Below are 18,998 nucleotides of genomic sequence, written 5' to 3' on the forward strand. Positions count from 1 at the left end.
AGAAATTGCACCTGTGGGCGCTCGTTCAGGAAAAAAGAACCCAAAATCCCAGCATTTGCCGGGAAACGCCCTGCAGCGAGGTCATTATTGCTCTGTTAACATTACAATCGTTTGTAGTACTCAACGCCCCTTGAGCTGTACACTTGCCTGGAAGTATTTTGTCTGCATCCCTTTTCCTGGAAGTATTTTGTCTGCATCCCTTTTATTCCTGCTTTACTCCTGCTTGGAAGAGCAGAGTCGTTGCTGAATGTCAGAAGGGCACACACGAGTATGAGAGCATTGTGGAGGAGTAGGTGCTGGCCCAAAACGCTCTGTGTTTAGGAGAAAAAATTCCAAGGCACGTGTGAAAGCACAAAATCGATAGTGTTGTGTATAAAGCACGTTTTTCACACAGGTACTGAGACGAATGCAGCCTTCTAGCAAGTCTGGAGGGTTGCAAGAGTTTACACCGTGGCTGAATTCGGCTGCCAGAGTTAATGTCACTAATCTATTATTTAGTGTAAATGTAGTTCATATTTTTGTACACACATCATAACCCTGCCATAACCCTGTTATTACCGGAGTCATTCTCTCACTTGAGTTGCCATTAACAAAAGCAGTAACTGCGAAATGCACACGTTTTGTAAAACTGTATTTCCCATCTTAAATACAGAAAAGGAAAAAAAAAAAAAAACAAACCACACCTTATTTCCAGTTCCTGATGGTCTGTGCTGTTTGTTTGTACTGTTATTTCAACTCACATTCATCTTTAAGTACTGTACTTTTAACCGCGTGTCCCGGGGGCAGGATGAGCCCGAGGGGCGGCAGCACGAGCTGTTCCCAGCACAGGGAATTGTCCCGGCTGGAGCGCGGCTCCCTCCGCACCGGGCGGGCTCTGGGAGAGCGCTGGGGCGGGGCTCGAGGTCACGCCCCGACCACGCCCCTTCCCCACTGGCCACGCCCCCTTCTGGCTTTCCTTATTCCTGTTCCCGCCCACGGGGGCGCGAGGGCAGTGCGCGAGGGCAGTGCACAGCGCAGCGCGATTGGCTGTCTCCCGCCCTGCCCCGCCCCTGCCCCGCGCTGATTGGTGGGAGCGCCGGCCCGGCGGGATTGGCCGGTTCAAAGGCGGGCGCGGCCGTGCCGCCCGGCCATGGAGGCTGTGCCGTGCGCCGAGCACGGTGAGGGGCGGCCCGGGGTTCGCCATGGGGGCGAGAGTGTGAGGGGCTCCGCCTGACCGCTTCTGCTCTTCTCCGCTCCGCAGGGTCCCTCTGCTTCCTGAAAACGGGCGTCCGCGATGGCCCCAACAAAGGGAAGAGCTTCTACGTGTGCGGGACGCAGGGCCCCGCTGCCTGCGACTTCGTCCTCCCAGCGCCGTAGGTGCAGGGCAGGGGCGGTAGGGGGGGACGATGGGACAGGGGAAGCACTGGGCTGTGCTGAGGGAATTTCACTGCTGTTTCAGCAGTCGCAAGCTTGTTTTTTAGCGTAGCCTTTGTTTTGTCGCAAGTGATTGTTTTGCGGTGGCAGTTTCCCGGGCAGTTCGTGTTGTTTGTATTCTTCCGCTTCTTCTTTCCTCCTTTCAGCGTTCCTGCTTCTCACTGCTTGATCCATGAGGGGTGCGTGGTGGAGCTGCAAGTCCTGGTGCAGCAGCCCGACAAAGATGAATACCAGTAAGTTCCTCAAATGTTTTTAAAAACCGAATGTCTGCCGTCAAAGGGGTAAAAAAGTTCCTTCTTTATCCTATGTTCAATGCTTAAAATAATCTTCTCAAACTGATTCTGACTAATGGTCGTTTAGTTTTTACAGTTACCCGTCAGAAAACTTGAATCCTGTGAATAAGTAGCTTTTCTGTAAAGACGATTTAACATCTACCTAAGCTGTACCTGTGTTCTGTGGCGAAAGGAGGGCTATTAGTAGAGGATTTCATTTTATGGCATCTTTGAAGACTTTGTAGGATGCTGCCTCTTGAAGATTGTTATTCTTAGGATCAGGAGGATGTTAGCTCTCTTTGTTTTTTATGAACAAGTAAGAGAGTTGAACTACCAGTCATTCAAAGTGGGAACAGGTTATTGTACATGTTGAAACAATTGGAGTTGTTTGATGGTGACTGACTCGCAGTTTCCTTCTAAAATTACAGAGTCATCGAGCCCCGAGGCTTTCACTTACCCTGTTTCCAAATGTTTTCAACTTTTTTTGCATTCAGTAGTATAAAACTGGGTCATACTCTTCTATTGCTAAAATTAAAAAAAAACAACCTAGGAATCTTTATTCAAAGAACACTACTCCTGTAAAAAGCTCTGTTGCCAGTGTTCATGGCCTTTTGTTATGCAAAGGTCTGAATGTAAAGTACAGATGAATAGAACTTGTCTGTGATGGTTTTTGGTGCAAAGTACTTTTAAAAGAATGCTTAGCGCTACTTTACTGGCTCCTGGGATTGAAACCTTCTTTTAATCCTTGGTAGGTTGTTTTACCGGTGCGTTAAGAGTAAGCTGAAAGGGAAGAAATGGTGTGGAAGCGTCCCATGGCAGGTATGAGTGTTTTGTTTTTATTATGGTATCGCCTTATTCCAGCATGACTTCTCATCCCATATACCATAATCACCTTTCAGACTACTCAGAGAGAGATTTTATATTTTCCTGATAGCTGAGAAGTGTATCCGGCATGCTGTCTTCTACATGAGACTTCTCTTTCTCCCAAGCTCTGTGAAGTACTCACTATTCTTCAGTCTTAAACTTGGATTTGATTCCTGACTCTCTTCTTTTCTAGAGGTTGTCCTATTGAGACTTAATCCCAGAAGACAATGGGAATGGCAAAGAAAGTAGAAAACCAGCTGTTTTGTTTTGGATTTCTTATAAGTTTTTATCCTGATTCTTAAATGATAAGAAAGATGATTTTGGTAGAGGATGAGGTCTTGCTTGAGGTGATCAGGTTGTGTGTTATTAACAGGCTTTAATAATTTATACATTGGCATTTACTTCCATGTACATATTGCAGGATCCAAAAGCTACCGAAGTGTGCAAGCCCTTGGAATCCCAGCCCATAACAGTACCTTTCTTCAATCCCACTAGCCAAAGAAATCCATTCAAAGTGCTAGACAAGAATTGTGCACCCTCATCCTGGAAACAAATGAAGCAAGGAAGCGGAGAGGAAAGTAAAGTAAAAGGAGTTAAAGCAGAGAATGAGAGTGTGCTGGTGTCACATAAAGAAAAGAAATCAACCTCTGATTCCTCCACAGAGACTGTACTTCTAGAAGAGCTTAAAAATAAAAAGAAGCCATCCACAGGAATTGAAAGTGACCCAGAAGTTCAGGAGACTACAGTGTCTGAATCTAAACCTTGCCTTTCTGACACCAGGAAAGGGAAAAATTCACTTTCAGAGGAGGAGAAATATGGTGGCAGCAGCAGGGAGTCCAAGAAGCCGCCTGGTTGTACGGATGAGGAGCCAGACACAAGATCAAAACTCTTGCCACCAAATCCTGGAAAGCAAAGTACAAGTACCAAGACTCCAGGGGAGGAGCAGCTTGGAGAAAAAAGCTTCAAAAGCTGTAGGGATAAAGAGACAAGAGAGAAAGATTGCACTGGTCAGAAGAATGGTGAAATGAAACGGGTGTCTAAGGAAGAGGCCCCTTCCCCTGCAGGAGCACAGTTGGGATCGCAGGGTGCTGGCCCGAGGGGAGGGGCAGAGGCAGAGCTGCCCAGGGCAGGGCTGCCACAGCCTCCTGCTGAAGCCTCTGGCAGTGACAATGATGAAGTACAATTTGTTTGTTCCTCATCAGGTAAAAGTCAGCCTGAGAAATCAGTTGAGAGTCCTTCAGGAAAATCAGGAAAGAGTGTGCAGGGGACATCTTTGCCAGGAGCAGCAGCATCACATCGCATGGAAGGACCCCAGGATTCCAGAGTGCTTCATAACCATCTTGTAGCCCAGCTGAAACAGAAAAAGGTCATTTATTGCACCTATTTGTGGGGTTTATTGACCTGTGTTCAAGGTGACTTCCCTTACTGATATATGTAGTACAGACTGGTTATGTTAAGCAGATACAAGCCAATTACCTCTAAGGTAATACAATCTTCTGCCTTTAGGAGTGCTCAGTTTTGACCCACCTGAGGTTGTGTCTTGTCTTTTACCCTGAAAGTAATTTGCATGGAATGGAGTAATGCACAGCCAGTTTAACCTCCGTAAATGACATGGCTGTTTCTGGTGGCCTCTCTTGGCCTTGTGCAGTAGGAGTGATCTCGCTATGAAAGCTCACCCTAGGGTGAAATAAACTACCTGCCCGTTTGCCTGTTTTTTTTCCTTTCAATAATTGCCAGTCACTATGTTCTACAGGTTTCATTATGAACCCCCATTTTTCTAGAGTTCAGAACAGAACCTTGAAATAAAGTCAGAACTGCTGTTTGTGCAGGCATAGAAAGAAATGCACAAGTAGGTTAAATGTTGTGGATGTTTTGAGGGATGTTAGGATTGTCTGACTCACCTCACTGCCTGTTTCATAAAAAGGAGTCCCTGTGTCCTTCCATGTTCTCTAAAGAACACTAATGATTAATTTATTTTCTGCTAAAAGATTGTTTAATCACACTGATTGGCCCTTGAAAGCTTCTGGAGATTACAGAACAGTATCAAAATACAAATTAAAATGGGATGAGTTCTTTTTAGACTTCTGACCTGATTGTTCTGTGTTGGCAGAGAGCTTGGTAACCACACCCAAGTTTCTTTTTTTGCAGAGTACGCTGGCTACAGTGAACATTCAGTTGCTGCCAGATAAAGGGGAACGGTTATTAAAGCAAGTGCAGGATTTGGAAGCTGCACTCAGTGCTCTTGACATTTCAACAGCAAATACTAGTGAAAAAGGTAGGGCTTTTTTTTTTTTTTTTTTTGCTCCAGAAGTTTACAAAGCAGTTTGTCTTGAAATAGTTGGTAATGTGGAGGAAATATAGCATAAACTTATATATGGCCTGTGGTCTACAAAACATTTGTCTGTTGAGATTTACTGAAGATGAAAAGTGTTAATTGCAAAATACATGTCTGGGAGCAGATGAATGGAACAACTTAAATGCTTCCTCTGTTACGTGGTGGCTTCCCAACGGGGTTTCCTCTCACCATTGGGATCTGGATTTCCAGCTTTGGCTACATGATTGAGAGAGGTATCTCTATGAGAACATGCCAGTGAAGTGTTAGCTCCCTCTGTTGCATTATGGAGCTGTGCTGTTCATGCATGTTGTCACTGAACATTTCAGCTTCCAGTGTGCCATTCCTGAGAGAGGAAAGCTCATGAGCTCTTGGCCCATTTGTTCATGGATGTTTAGATAGTTTCTGTGTTCAAAATATTGACAAGAGGGATGTCTTCAAAATTAATAAATCATCTGGGAACAGGGTGCAAAAGTGACCTTGTCTGCAGTGCTCTGAGCACAGCTGCAGAGTTCACTGTGTTGCTGTAAGCCGTGTTCTGAGGCTGGAGCTGGACTCCTTGCCTGTCACAGCAGCAGGCCAAGAGCACGAGCTGCCAGCTGCAGTGGCTCTGGTGATATGGTAATCTGCTCTTAAATGGTGTCACCACTTTATAGTATTTTGCAAGCAGACTATTGGGCAAAATGAAGGCTCTTCTCTGGGCTGTAGAGCAAGGCTGCTCTGAGGTTCACTGTGCTACCTTTTCAGCCTGTGATTCCTTTCTCCTTAAGGGCAGGATAGCATAAGCAGCAGCTGCCGTGAAGAATCTTTGCCTAACCCCGTTGGCAGGCCAGGTGGTACAAAGTTGATAACACCACTCGTGCTCCAGGATCCTACAGAAAAGGCCTCTGCAGGCTCACACAGTCACCCCTCGGCTGCTGCCACTTGGGGTTCCAGTGGCCAAAGTTTTGGAAGTAAGTATAGAAAGACTTTGCCATCACAGAGAAGTCTGTTGAGTACTATTTCTGAAATAATCCTGCAACTTGTGGCTACAGGTGACAGTACTAAGCCTGTTTTGTTACTGCATGCTGTCCCTCAGGCATCTGTAGCCACTGAAGCCAATCTCTGAGGTGAGAGATCTGTTTGGGGAAAGTTAGCTTTGTAAACACATCTCTGGTATCTTCGCAGTGAGTGTTGGTATGCAGAATCTGTATGGGGGAAGAATGACAGAAGATCGAATCAGGGCTGTGCAGCGTGCCACATTTGAGGCTATTAATCATCTTCACAAATCTCTAGAATCCTGCCCAACAGAGGAGACAGCAGCTGAAGATCCCTCTGGATTGAAGGTGGGTTGGCAAGGATGGAAGCTGTTGTGCTGATGAATGAATCATAACCTTTGAGTGGCACCCTAGAGCATTCCTTCCTTCCCACTTTGACATTGCATCCTGCTGGAAGGAGATACTAATTACATTCCATCCATGTTTGTACGTGACTGGCAGACCAGAGGGGTGAGGAACAGGATGAGAACCTCATTGTTCACTCTTCCTGATGAGCCAGAAGAAATAATCTTTCAAAAAAGTGTCACAGGTGACTGAGTTCATGTACTGTGATGGACTCCAGAGTAGTCAGTTCTGATCTGTTTGAGGTTATATGCAAGGTATTGGAACAAAGGCCTCTCTGCAGGATGGTGTGTAGATGCATATGTGTTGTGTCACTTGTCACATTGTCTTGGGACCTTTTCAGTGGTGGTGAAGGCCACTGAATGTCCTGTGATGGCAGTATGTAGTCCCTCTTCCTATTTCAGGAGTCTGTAGGGGTCTTAGTCTCAGTGAGAAAGTGGAAGTGTTCTCAATCCCTTTCCTTGACCGTGGCAGCTGTTGTAAGCAAGGCAGTGTGGGGTGGATTTTCCAGCTGAACAAGCCATCCTTACCTGCTCTCCCAGGCACTAGGCTGTTTAGTGCAGGAAGCATTAGGAACACTCACCTGTGGTGCTGCTGACCTCCTGTGTCCCAGGAGGGTTACCTTGGGTATCCCAGCTTGTGTGAGATAAACTCCTTTTAGTAGAACTGTAGTAAAGCAGTTGAAGGGGATAATTGGTACAGGAAGCAGAAGTGTCTAAATTCTGCCAGATGTTTCCTTCAAATCCTGTGTCTCCCTCACCCCTCAGGTCCCACTGCTGCAGCACCAGAAGCAGGCGCTGGCCTGGCTCCTCTGGAGAGAGAGTCAGAGGCCGTGTGGAGGAATTCTGGGTGAGCAACAGAACCTCAAAGCGGCTTTTGTGGGGCTGATCTGTGACAGCAAAATTTTGTGTGTAACTTACTTAGAGGTCAATAACTGGTTATTTTGTAGGCACGTCACAAGGGCTTGTTTTCTGTGCCCTATTACCAAGTACAGGTATTAACCAATTACTAAATCATACCCTGAAATTTTCAACTGGGTTTTTTTGATTTTCTGGGTTCCCCAGGGCACTTTCTGTTGCAGAATTTCCCTCAGTGTAGATCCAAGGGGGCTCATTTCTGCAGGTGCTAACTTGCATGTGTTTTTTTGCAGCGGATGACATGGGCCTGGGGAAGACTCTAACGATGATTGCTCTCATTCTGGCCCAGAAGCAGCTGAAGACAGAGGAAAGAAAGGAAACGCTAGAATTATGGCTATCCAAAAAAGGTACAGAGTTGCTTCCATCGTACAGTGCATACATTATGATGAAGTGCCACCTGAAATGCCTAAAACATCATAGGTTATGGGATCATAGAACAACACACCATGTCTGTGCTCGCTTTCCTTCTGCAGGAAACTTTCACTTGGCTAAATTGTACCGTGCCTCCTTGGATGGCCTTTCTTTTGATCAGGGTCATTTTTGTCTCCCATTGGATGTGTAGGATTTTCCAGCTCATTACTTTATATTGTTTGGGGGGTTTTTTTGGTTTTTTTTTTAACTGTTTTCCTTTAATAGTTAAAGCCAGTATATGCTGTGTTATCAAAAGGTTTCATCGTTTTTTAAACATATGCATAGTTTTCATAGGGACTTTAAATAGTTACTACTCACCTCTGTAACTGATCTTTTTTCTTTCCTACTCTCCCCCAAAGATTACTTTTACCTTATCCACAGACACTGGGGATGTTAGTGCTTTTTTAAAGAGTATTGCTTCTGTGTCCACAGTCTGTACAGTCTGTATCCTTTTGAACTAGTTGGACACTTTTCTCAGCTATGAATTTCCAAAACTTCTCTGTTCTACTCTAATGTGAAGACATTGAAACCTGTTTGCAATATTTTCTTTTAGACATCACTGTTATCCCTTCCCATGGCACTTTGATCATTTGTCCTGCATCCTTGATCCATCACTGGAAGAAAGAGATTGAGAGACGTGTGGCCTTTGGCAAACTGAGGGTCTATTTGTACCATGGGCCAAACCGAGATAAGCATGCAGAGGTGTAAGTGCTAAACCACAAATATGACCAAGAAAAGCAAAATGCTATGTAGCAGGAGAACTGTGTTTATTAAAGTTGAAATTCAGTGGATGTAGAATGATGGGAGAGTGTGAAGTATTGAAATGTGGAAGGTCCAAAAAGTCAGGCTGATGTGTGCTGTCAGTGTGTATTTAGTAAAATACTGATGGCCTGTGCCCATGCTCAGTGGTTCTGGTGGAGGCTGTTGCTGCTTCTGATAGCAAAAAAAAAAAAGTATATTCTCTAAAATATCTCTTGCTTGCAAAGATTGTCAGTGGCAGCTTCTTCCACGCTTGCGCTTTGTAGTTGTATTTTTTTATCAGCTGTATGTATAGATGAGTGTGCTTTCCAGGCCTTCAGGCCATGCTGAGCAGTATTCCTGGCTCTGAGCAGGGCTCATGCCATGTGGTGTGCATTCTGGTCAAGGGCTTTTACTGTCATCTTGAGCTTGATGTGTCTGCTGCCAGTATACATAAAATGGGGACAATATGTCTTTCCTGTTTGTCTGCAGTGACATTTCAGCTCCTGTAGTGCTGTGTTGTTCTTGAATGCATTCTTCAGCATGTATTTAGTCTCTCTTGCAAAACAAATTCCTTATTTATTCCTGCTCCTGATGACTACTTTCCCTTCATCCAGGCTTTCTGGATATGATGTTGTTGTCACAACCTACAGCCTTCTTGCCAACGAGATTCGCACAAGCAAAGAGGAGGGGGAGGTCCCTGCTCAGGACCATGATGTGGGGGTGAGAAACCATCCTGTCAATAGGGAATTGCCTGAAGGTTTTGTTCTGAGGTGTTGGAAACCATTGTTGTTTCAAGTAGTACCTTATATGTGCTACAGTGAGCAGGAGCTTGATTTTTTTTTTGTAAGCACCTGTTGATTGTTTTTGTAAAAACAAAGTGATGAGAGAAAGTGCTGTGCAGAGCAACAAGAACAGATGTATTCACAATATATCTGTTCTGCAGAATTATAGAATATGCTATGTTGAACACAGTTGAAATGTCTTAAGAAGTAATTTTAAGAATGCAGTGGGTGAATCTCATTCTCCTTTTGAGGTGAAGGAGCAGTAGGATCTCTGGTTTGATGTTCTTTATGTTCGAAGCACTAATGTCACTCCAAAGTACCAGAAACCTGTTGTGCTCAGGCTCTGGTGAGTCTGAACTGAGCCTGAGGCAGCTCCATGCTGCCTTGAAGAAACAGCAGTGTGCTGGCTGGGCTGTGAAAATAATGCCATGATTGCTAAGTGCTGACTGAAATGACTGCACAGTGTAGAGGAAGGCCCTTGCTGTCTCCTACCTCTGTGCACAGCTCCAGATGTAGCTCTTGAAGAAAACAGGACTTGGAATTTCCTGAAACTTCTAGATGGCATCTGTAAGATTTTGAGAGATCAGAATAATTGTATGTGGTCCTGCATCTCAGCATAGCAAAACTTTACTGATATGAAACACCTTGAAGCAAGAACATTGTATGTTAAAATGTTAAAAGCAAGAAAATGAGCAAATTACTAGAAATTGTTATTGAAATCAGGCAAATAAGTTAGTTTTTGGCTTACTAACTTTAAACGTGGAAGCTTTAAAGAGATGATTTTTGGAGACCATTTCTTACATGACAGTAAGAGCACAAACTGCTGCTGACTAACATCAGGAAAAGACTTCCTGCTGGAAAAACGTGTTTGCTTGTGGCTCCTTGGAGAACTTAGGTTTTGCTTCAGATTATGGTCTGCTTTCTCTTTCAGAATGGATCATCTCCCTGTTCCCCTCTGCTCAGGGTAGCTTGGGCTCGAATTATATTGGATGAAGCTCACAATATTAAAAACCCCCGGGTTCAAACCTCTATAGCTGCGGGCAAACTGAGAGCCAGTGCCAGGTGGGCTGTCACTGGGACACCGATACAGAACAACTTGCTGGACATGTACTCTCTCCTGAGGTGAGCTGGCTGCACACAACCACGTGGACAGGCATCCAATCCCAGTAATTCTCCTCTGAGGAAGTGCTGAAGTTGTTTTTAAGTTTGAGATGTCTATAGGATATGTGGAGTAGGAGGATTAGTTATATTACTGCTTAGCACTGGATTGCAGTGCAGTTGAGGCATTGCACAAGGCTGACCATGTGTCTGCTCTTGCATGTAGCTTTTCTGCCTCCTTGGACAGCAGAGGGGAAATTACCTTTGTCTTCAGTTTGAGTATGCACAAAACCAATATTTATGAACAGAGGTTATGAGTTAATCCCTGTTGTTACCAAGGCAGCCTGGGAGGACCTTCTTGGAGTGTTGTGGTACAAGGGCATTGAAGTGAAAACTTTGGATTCTCTAAACAATGACAAACAGAAGCTCCTCATTGCTGATGGGGGGGAAAAGTTACAAATGGTGTTTGAGAACCAGTGAGAGCTTGCATTTGAAATTAATATTGGGTAACTGAAATTAATTGCCAAGTAAGAAGTTTGCTGTTTTGAAATAACAGATGAATATGCTTTTTGGCAAGTGCCTCTGCATCTTGATGTCCTTTGTTTGCTGGTGTTTGCTTTGTTTGCTGCTTGAAACATAATGGGCTAAGAGGAAGTGATGGGTACAGAATCAGAAACAGGTGCTTACAGTATTAGTGATGGTAGGACATCTAAGCCAACAAGTTGTCACCACCATTACACTGGAAATGTTTTACTGCTCCTTGGTCATGCAGTTATGGCATTTGGAAATGGTTTGGTAGCAGGGAATAGCAAAGAATTTGGTTCTGGTCACTCCAGAGTAAGTAAAGAACTCTTCTTCCCTTGGTATGAAGTCTTCTTCCGTCCTGTCACAGGTTTCTACGTTGCTCTCCTTTTGATGAATACAAAGTGTGGAAGTACCAGGTGGATAACAACACAAAGAAGGGAAGGGAGAGGCTGAGCCTCTTAACCAGGAGCCTCTTACTGCAGAGAACTAAGGATCAGCTGGATTCAGCTGGCAAGCCCCTGGTGAGAACTTGACCCTCCAAAACTACACCATTGTTTTCCTTGCAGCAGACAGTTATTTACATGCATACATTTGCTAATGGGTGGGGTTTCCTATCTGCTGCTGCCTCTTGAGTGAGAGAAGCAAATGCCTGTGGGATGCTTTGGTTGCTTACCCAGAAAGCAGAGTTAAAGAGAATAATGAAACCTTTCAGGTATAAATCACATGCAGACAAAAATTTGCCAAGTAATTGCACATAGATGGCACTCAGTGGAAAGTTAGTCTAGATCACTGGACTAGCCTAGATCTCTGAGAACCCAAGCTGCCACATGTCAGGTGGACCTGGTGTGTGCTGGAGCATTGGCTTTCTGCATTGCTTTTTACAAACAGTCTGTTGAATTGAGTATTAGGTCACAGGTGTGTCTTAAGCCCTTAAAAGGTATAGTTTTGTTGTACTGTCTGATTTTGAATGGGGAAATAAGCTACTTTAACAACACAAAAATTAATCCCTCTGTGGCAATTGTTGAGCAGTTCATATATAGTAGCTCAGGTCTCTTGTTATTGGATGAGCTGGAATAAAGATTTTATTGTGAGTATTAACCAGGCTCCTTGGAGTTCTGGGAGTGTCTGTGTTGTGTCATAACTGTGGTAATACATATGGCTTCAGTGAACAAACTGCTATCTTCTGAGCCTTAGAGTACTGTGTTAAATCTTGGATTGCTGGTGTGGGTGATGCTCTCTAAGACTTTTGCACTGCATCCATCTGATCCTGCGAATTTTCCCTTCAGGTATCTCTGCCCCAGCGTAGCACGCAGTTGCATCAGTTAAAACTTACAGCAGAGGAGCAATCTGTGTACAACGTGCTCTTTGCAAGATCCAGGTAGGAATGTGGATAGATAGATATGGTATTATGTGGGTTTGCTTCTTATTGATAAAGAAGTCAGAAGAGAAGCTCGCTTCAGATGAAGAGAGCTTTTGGACGAACTTTTGTTAATTTTTTCCCCTCCAGATTTAGCTGTCTGGTGTGTTTGAAAATAACATTGCTTGTTCGGGTAGTAGGCAAAATTGATCCATTTCTTTTCTCTCATATGTTCTTGCCTCATATGAGCTTTGTATTCTAGCCTTACACTTAATCACACTGATTTCAGGACTGCAAAGAATTGCAGCAAGTAGTTCTTAAATGATGATGTGTGAACACCTGTAAAGGAGAGAATTATCATCTTTGCTTTGTGATTCTTGTACTATTAGAAATTATGCTGGCTTCTCCAGATAGCTGTAATGCAAGCCAGCATCACTTTGTGTTCTCCTAGGCTCTTTCAGCTGTCTCACTGTAAAGAATTCTCCTTCCTTTTAAATACACATTTAAAGATGTTCTCATACTCGAAAAGCAGACTTGCTTTCCCTTGTGATTCCCAAAATGCATCTTTGGTTTTGTTCATACTCAAGTTAAACAAAACTAGGGGGTTTTTTGTGATCATTTTGTGACTGAATGATTAATGAAACATTCCTTACCTTAATGCATCATCAGCTTGCTAAGCTCAGGTCCCTCTTGCCTTTTTCCTGGATGTGAATCCCACTGTCTTTGTTTTTACAGGTCGACACTACAATCCTACCTGAAGAGACAAGAGCAGAAAAATGAAGGCAGAGAGTATGATGGTGGTAACCCCTTTGAGAAAGGTTTGAGCCTGCCTTCCCCTGAAAACATTTGCAGAAGTGGCTCTTAAGTGCACAGTTTAGAAGGGGGAACAGACCTAGGGTCAAGACTTCGAAATTCTTCAGAAAATGCTCTCCTCATGCTACAAAGACTTATACCTTAGTGTTTTAAAAGTGTGTTCTCATTCTTGTGGCTCTGGGAAAATCTCTCAACTGTTCTGGTTCTAAAATTTCCTTTGAAATACAGGTCTAGTTGCTCAGATAACATATGTCGGCATTAGTGTATGGTATATCATCCTCTGACTTGTGTTGTTGCCTTTTTTCTCTGTTTTCCAATTAAAGTGGGGGTTGACGAGTTCCTGTGTTAAATCAGGTGTTTGCTTGCCTGTTCATTCTTGACTCCTCTTCATGAATCTCTTCCTGGGAGTGGATGGGTAGTGCTTGGAAATGCCTCTGAGAGCTCCTGATGTTTTGTCTTCCTTCCCTGACAGTTGCACAGGAGTTTGGAGTCAGTCAAAAGGAATTTCTAGCAGGCTCACAAAGTGCCTCCCAGGTCTCAAGTACTGTCCATGTCCTGTCCATGCTCTTGAGGCTCCGTCAGTGCTGCTGCCATCTCTCCTTACTGAAAGTGGTAATTGCATTGTTGTGGTGTGGGGGGTTTTGTGGGGTTTCTTTAAAGTGTTTATGCAAGTTAACAGACTTGCTAACACCTTTGTTTCTCTTAGCTATAAGAGTATAAACAGAGTCAATTTTTGGACTATGTTTTAAAGCCCAAGATATTTTAGATGGGCTTACCTTGTACTGAAGAGTTCCCCAGCATGACTTACATGCGCATCTGTGCCTTTGGAAATACCTTTATTCAGATAAAAAAGGAACTAGAATTTTAATGGTAAAGAAGTCTTAATCTTAATTTAGCCTTGAAAAGTGCACAAGTGTTGCCTGTTTCAAGGGCTTGTGTGTTAGAGAGCTCTGTCAGTGCTTTGAGGTTGCCTTGCACGAAGCAGACTAATCTTGCAGGAGTTCTTGGCTCTGAACTATACATACATATATATATAGTAGCTGTAGAGAAAGTTCAGCTATTAGGGGAACAGGCAGGAGTTTGTGTTCTAATTTGTGTAATCCTGCAGTTGTTAAATGCTGTGGGGGGTGGTCTGAGGAGATGGACCACAGGAATGGCCAAACTCACATGCTTTCCATACATTGCCCCTTTCAGGACAGAATAAAGGTCCAAGGGGACTGTTTGACCCAGCAGTGTCTCTTCATATTGCATAGCATCCTTCAAGCCCAGTGTCCTCAGCAGATACCGTGCTGGCTGGGTCAGCACTGAATTGGATCTCAGGCTTGACTGTGAGCCCTTACTGTTTTGCTCTCTTCCCACAGGCTCTGGATCAAGTTAACTTGAAGAGCGAAGGCCTTGCACTCTCCATTGAAGAGCAGCTTGGTGCTTTGACACTATCTGAGCTCCAGACTCCTGATTCCAAATCAACAGTCTACCTCCATGACACAGCTTTTCAACCAGATATCTTTGACATCACCAGGGAAAGCACCAAGGTATTCTGGCTGTGGCATTCTTCCCTTCCTTGAAGGCCTCTTAAATGGCTCATGAATTGTCACAGCTTGGTAACTGCAGATCTGGCTGAGTTGCCAATTGAGATGAAAACAGATGAGTAGGTTGGATGATAGATTATAGCCTGCTGCACCCCTTCTGGGAAGGCTCCAACTTCTCACATGTTGAGGGGTACTTCTAGTAAAGCTGTGAGAATGTGACTGCTGAAAAACCAAGTGAAAATCTTCAGCAGTGGATTCCCAGGAGCTCAGAAGAGCTTGCATGTGAGACCATGGTGCTTGTGATGAGCTAGAAAAAAGGGATGGCAACAAGAGGAGAGGTTGCAGTAGCTTCTCACAGGAACGTTGGAATCTGTAAGACAGGCTTGTATGATTTGATTTCCTGGCCCTGTTTTCTGTGGTGGGGGTGTTCTTACCAATGACTATTAAAATCTCTTCAAACTCTAAGCACAGAAGAAATTGCAGTTGAAAAGCTATTCTGATCACTTTCTGCTTTTGATAAAGAATATCTGAGCATGAGCTGGATTATGAGAGAAAGCAGACTAATGTTTTGGATTTTTTTTCCTGCAGATTGCTCAACTCTTGGCTGAATTGAAAACTATTCAGAGTCACTCAGAACCTCAGAAAAGGTTAGAAAGCATGCCCTTTTCTTTAGTCATAGTGATTGAGAGAAGCACACTGTTTCTTGACAACTGCAGAAACAGATTAAAATAACTGAATACAAAACTCATGGTATGGGAAAATGGTGGCAGTACTGCAGTAGTTGAACACAAGTGTTAACAAAAAAAAAAGTCGAAGACAAAAGAGGGGAGTTTAAGATGCAGTTAAGTGTAAACATAAGGAAACGTGTGAGAAATCTCAGGCCTTGAGGCCCAGGAAGACTATTCTCCAGAAATAGAATTGGGAATAATTTGGTTGTGATGAGAAGTATTTGCCCACCCCACAACGCCAAAAAAGTGGAGGAATAAAGCAGAGATTAAAACTAAACCTGTTTGGGATAAAGGAATGCATTGATCAGAGGACTTATAGAAAGCTTTTTTCCAGTCTTTTCCAAAAAGCATTCCCATTGTGAGAATGGGAGCACCAACATTGCTTTTGTTCCCTTTCAAGAAGCTATCAAACAAATTACTGCCTCACAAACTGTTTAGTCCAAGAAATGGGGGAGTGATAGGTAATAGTGAATCTAAATTTGGTGTTGCTGCTGTGTTTTGCAGAAGCAGCTGTGTTGTAACTCAGGTTTGTGGTTGGGAGGTGAAATGTAAAATCCAAAAATAGAGGTAAAAGTTATAGACTTAATTTATGTGGAGTTTATTGAGTATTATCCTTCCACAGCAAGTTGTATCACTACTCTATCACCTCTGTTTCTGAATTGGGAAGGGGCTTGGCTCCAGTTTGCAGTGGGGAAGGTGCCTGAACTGTTGCACCCTTGGGTGAGGCACTGCAATGACCAAAGTGTCCAGTCCAGGAAGCGCTGGTTGTGAACTCGTGTTCTCTCTGCAGCGTGGTTGTCTCTCAGTGGACGAGCATGCTCAAGGTTGTGGCTGTGCACCTGCAGCGCCTGGGGCTGAAGTACGCCACTGTGGATGGCTCTGTCAATCCCAAACAGAGGATGGATGTGGTGGAGGAGTTCAACAACAATCCCAAAGGGCCCCAGGTATGCCTTCAGGGCAGGGAAACAGCTCCTAGCACTGCTCTGAGCAGCTGTGATGTCTGACCCTGTGACTGTGAACAGGTTCCTTAATGCTCTTTTGGCCTTTGAAGGTAATGTTGGTCTCGTTGCTGGCTGGAGGCGTTGGCCTGAACTTGACTGGAGGAAACCATCTCTTTCTCCTTGACATGCACTGGTAAAGGGAAATGCAAATTCCATCTTGGAGAGGCTATGCAGGGCATGCTGCTTTCTTTCTCACTGCATGTATTATAATGTCTGCAACTGGGTTTGGAGGGAGGTACTTAGTTTATAGTAGGGGTTAGTGGTTAGTTGTGGAAAAGTGTTTTTACTACGGCCTTCATCCAAGATACTAATTTGTCAGTCCAGTACTCACTGCCCTGAAATGCAGTTCTGTAGGGGCAAGAAAAAATAGAGGAATATAACAGCAAACCAAAGAAGCAGGCATGCAGCTTTGTATCAAAAAAGGCTACTGGGAACTTAGCAGTCCCTGGCTTAATTTCTTGCAGTAATGGAAGCGGTGGAGTCGTGCCTACAGGCAATTTGGCTTGAAACAAATCAATGGTGTTGAGCACAGTCAGTAAGTGGGCACAGCTAGAGTACCTTTGGGTTTACATGAACAGTGTGTGCAAGCTCCTGGTATTTGTGTTGTGTCACCAAAGTCAGAACTGCAGGTTTTTTAAACTAAGTGTTACTCATGAGAACTCACAAAGCAAACTAATGTGCCTCATACAAAACCAGCTGCTGAGAAGTAGCATTAAGGAGATGCTTGTACAATATGAAAGTTACACCAATTTTTTACACTTCCCTATAACTTTGTCAGATGGACCCATCTCTCACGTAAATATTCCTGAGGGATGGCCTCTTTCACTGGGGTTTGCCTTTTTGCTTCACTCTTTCCTCACCCCCCACTCAGCTTTTTCTGTTGGCCAGGCTTGGGGCTGCAGGGGCCAGTGGTCTCAGTCATGCAGTTAGCTTCGTGTGGAACCCAGGGCAAAGGGAAACAAAGTCAGGGTGAAGGCTGGCCATCAAGCTGCTAAACCTGAGGTAGCCTGGGAGCAGTTTTACTTCTACAGAGGAAGAAAACAGGATTTCCTGGAGGCAGGAAAATTAGGCAATTTTTTTTTTTTTTTTATTACCTTGTAGGAATCCTGCTTTGGAGGACCAGGCATGTGACCGCATTTACCGTGTGGGGCAGCAGAAGGATGTGGTGATACACAGGTCAGCATTTCACTTGGCAGAATGAGGAGCTGCTGCTCATATACTGTCTGTCTTTAGGCAGTCAGACAACACCTTGGTTTCTCTGCTTAGAGCTAGACACAAGGTCTGAGAGTGGCACTGAGGTCTGGGCACTGAGATAAAAATGTTTTCATGTGTTCTGTGTGGCACTTGCATGCATGTTGCTGTCCTGACAGCTAACAGGGTTTCTTATTTTTCAGCCTGTAGATTATTGGGAATGTCCTGTTCATTCCTGAGAACAGTTTGGGCGCCAAACCATTTCTTGTAATTAAGTGGGGTTTTTTTCAGTGTAATCCCTAAGCCTGAAGCTTTCTAGTATCACTAATAAAAACCACATAAAGTACTTCTAATAAGTGGCAAAGTTGACTTTTAGAAAAAGCATCTGTAACTAAGTATAGAAATATTAACTTAATTATTATAAATGCACAGCACATTCAAAGACTAGAATCTAAAGTGTTACTTTGGGTACAATGTTTTCTGTATAATTGGTGCCATCAGTTATCAAGCAGTAATTACAGGATTTTGTCACAGAATTCCTGTGATTTCAGATGACCAAAGTTGAGACCTGAAGTGCATCAGACTTACATTTGAAAAGTTATCACGGTTGGATATGAGAAGAGTTGGTTTCTGGTCAGAGATTGTCTCAGTTTGAGACAAATTAGGAGGAAAAGTATTTTGTCAGTCACATAATGGGCTAATTATTAATTTCTAAATAAGATTAATCTTTTGAAATTTACTGGGGAAGTGTTTATATAATACACTTTTTCATAGCACTTGAGATGGTGTGGCTTTGTTTTGTCTTTTTTTTAATTTTTTTTTTTTTTTTTAGATTTGTCTGTGAAGGAACGGTAGAAGAAAAGATCCTGCAACTCCAGAAGAGGAAGAAAGGTCTTGCCCAGCAGGTTCTGTCAGGCAAAGGAGAGACCTTCACTAAGCTGACTCTGGCTGACCTCAAAATTCTCTTTGGCATCTAATTATCACTTGCAATACCCAACACAAAGTAATTTATACCTATGAGTAACTGCAGCCTTCAACATAAGACTTCTGTTTTGAGGTGGTCATTTATTTTGAACATACAACTGCATTTTTATAACTGTTCTGGAAAGTTATCAACTTCAATAACTAGTGTCAATATTGACCATGTATCTAAAGGTTAATAAAAGTTTAACTGTTGTTTTGAAACAAAAATGGTTCTTGGTTTTTCTGTGAATGCCTTCTAGTTAGAAAACTTCCCTTTTCCAGGACAGGAGATGCACAGGCATAGGTGAAACAAGAACAAGGGAGATAAACATGAGGCAAGGAAGTTCAGAGGTTGTGTGGGCATGAAGAAAGGAAAAAAAATAGAGCATAATTCTGTAAGAAGACTAAATTTTAGAATTGTAAGTAACAAAATTAAGGAAGGACTTAAAACCTCCACTTTCTCCTTTGTTCTTGAGAAGGACCTTTTCTATCCTGCTCAAAATATTTACTGAAGCAGGGACCTAGATTTGTTATGTTTCTGTGAAATGGAACCTGAGTTCCTAATTGTTTTGGGTGTGTTTTTCTCAGTATTAGTTTTGAGGAAGTGCTGAAGTTACCTACCTTTAGCTGCCATCTCAGGAGCTGGTAAATTTCTGCTGCAAAGTGATGTTGATGTGTGGTT

The 18,998-nt window shown here is 43.4% G+C and overlaps 1 protein-coding gene and 1 long non-coding RNA gene across 2 annotated transcripts in view; one reads left to right on the plus strand and one right to left on the minus strand.

Annotated features, from left to right (window-relative positions):
• The first annotated feature begins 826 nt into the window (after window positions 1–826).
• On the plus strand, window positions 827–18,544 carry TTF2 (transcription termination factor 2). The gene is made up of 23 exons (XM_063419944.1): window positions 827–1,157; window positions 1,241–1,352; window positions 1,560–1,646; window positions 2,438–2,504; window positions 2,971–3,915; window positions 4,698–4,824; window positions 5,652–5,834; window positions 6,049–6,206; window positions 7,028–7,109; window positions 7,411–7,524; window positions 8,142–8,292; window positions 8,944–9,049; window positions 10,043–10,233; window positions 11,102–11,255; window positions 12,021–12,112; window positions 12,827–12,909; window positions 13,377–13,516; window positions 14,266–14,436; window positions 15,022–15,080; window positions 15,952–16,105; window positions 16,213–16,295; window positions 17,264–17,338; window positions 18,186–18,544. The coding sequence occupies exons 1-23, from the start codon at window positions 1,130–1,132 to the stop codon at window positions 18,328–18,330; spliced, it is 3,507 nt and encodes a 1,168-aa protein (XP_063276014.1). The 5' UTR covers window positions 827–1,129; the 3' UTR covers window positions 18,331–18,544.
• A 141-nt stretch (window positions 18,545–18,685) lies between these two features.
• LOC134562520 (uncharacterized) overlaps window positions 18,686–18,998 on the minus strand; it is a 3,016-nt gene continuing 2,703 nt past the window's right edge. Inside the window, exon 3 of the long non-coding RNA XR_010083193.1 lies at window positions 18,686–18,998. This exon is cut by the window's right edge and continues 1,179 nt beyond it. This is a non-coding gene — a long non-coding RNA (uncharacterized LOC134562520).

This window comes from Prinia subflava, chromosome 28 (genome assembly GCF_021018805.1).
Source record: "Prinia subflava isolate CZ2003 ecotype Zambia chromosome 28, Cam_Psub_1.2, whole genome shotgun sequence".
Taxonomy (NCBI): domain Eukaryota; kingdom Metazoa; phylum Chordata; class Aves; order Passeriformes; family Cisticolidae; genus Prinia; species Prinia subflava.

Bases quoted from the DNA above. Each gene is read 5' to 3' on its own strand.
- TTF2 (XM_063419944.1), top strand. From the start codon at position 1,130: ATGGAGGCTGTGCCGTGCGCCGAGCACG. The intron at 1,647-2,437 runs GTAAGTTCCTCA...AATCCTTGGTAG, and splicing joins CCCGACAAAGATGAATACCA to GTTGTTTTACCGGTGCGTTA. The intron at 7,525-8,141 runs GTACAGAGTTGC...ATTTTCTTTTAG, and splicing joins ATTATGGCTATCCAAAAAAG to ACATCACTGTTATCCCTTCC.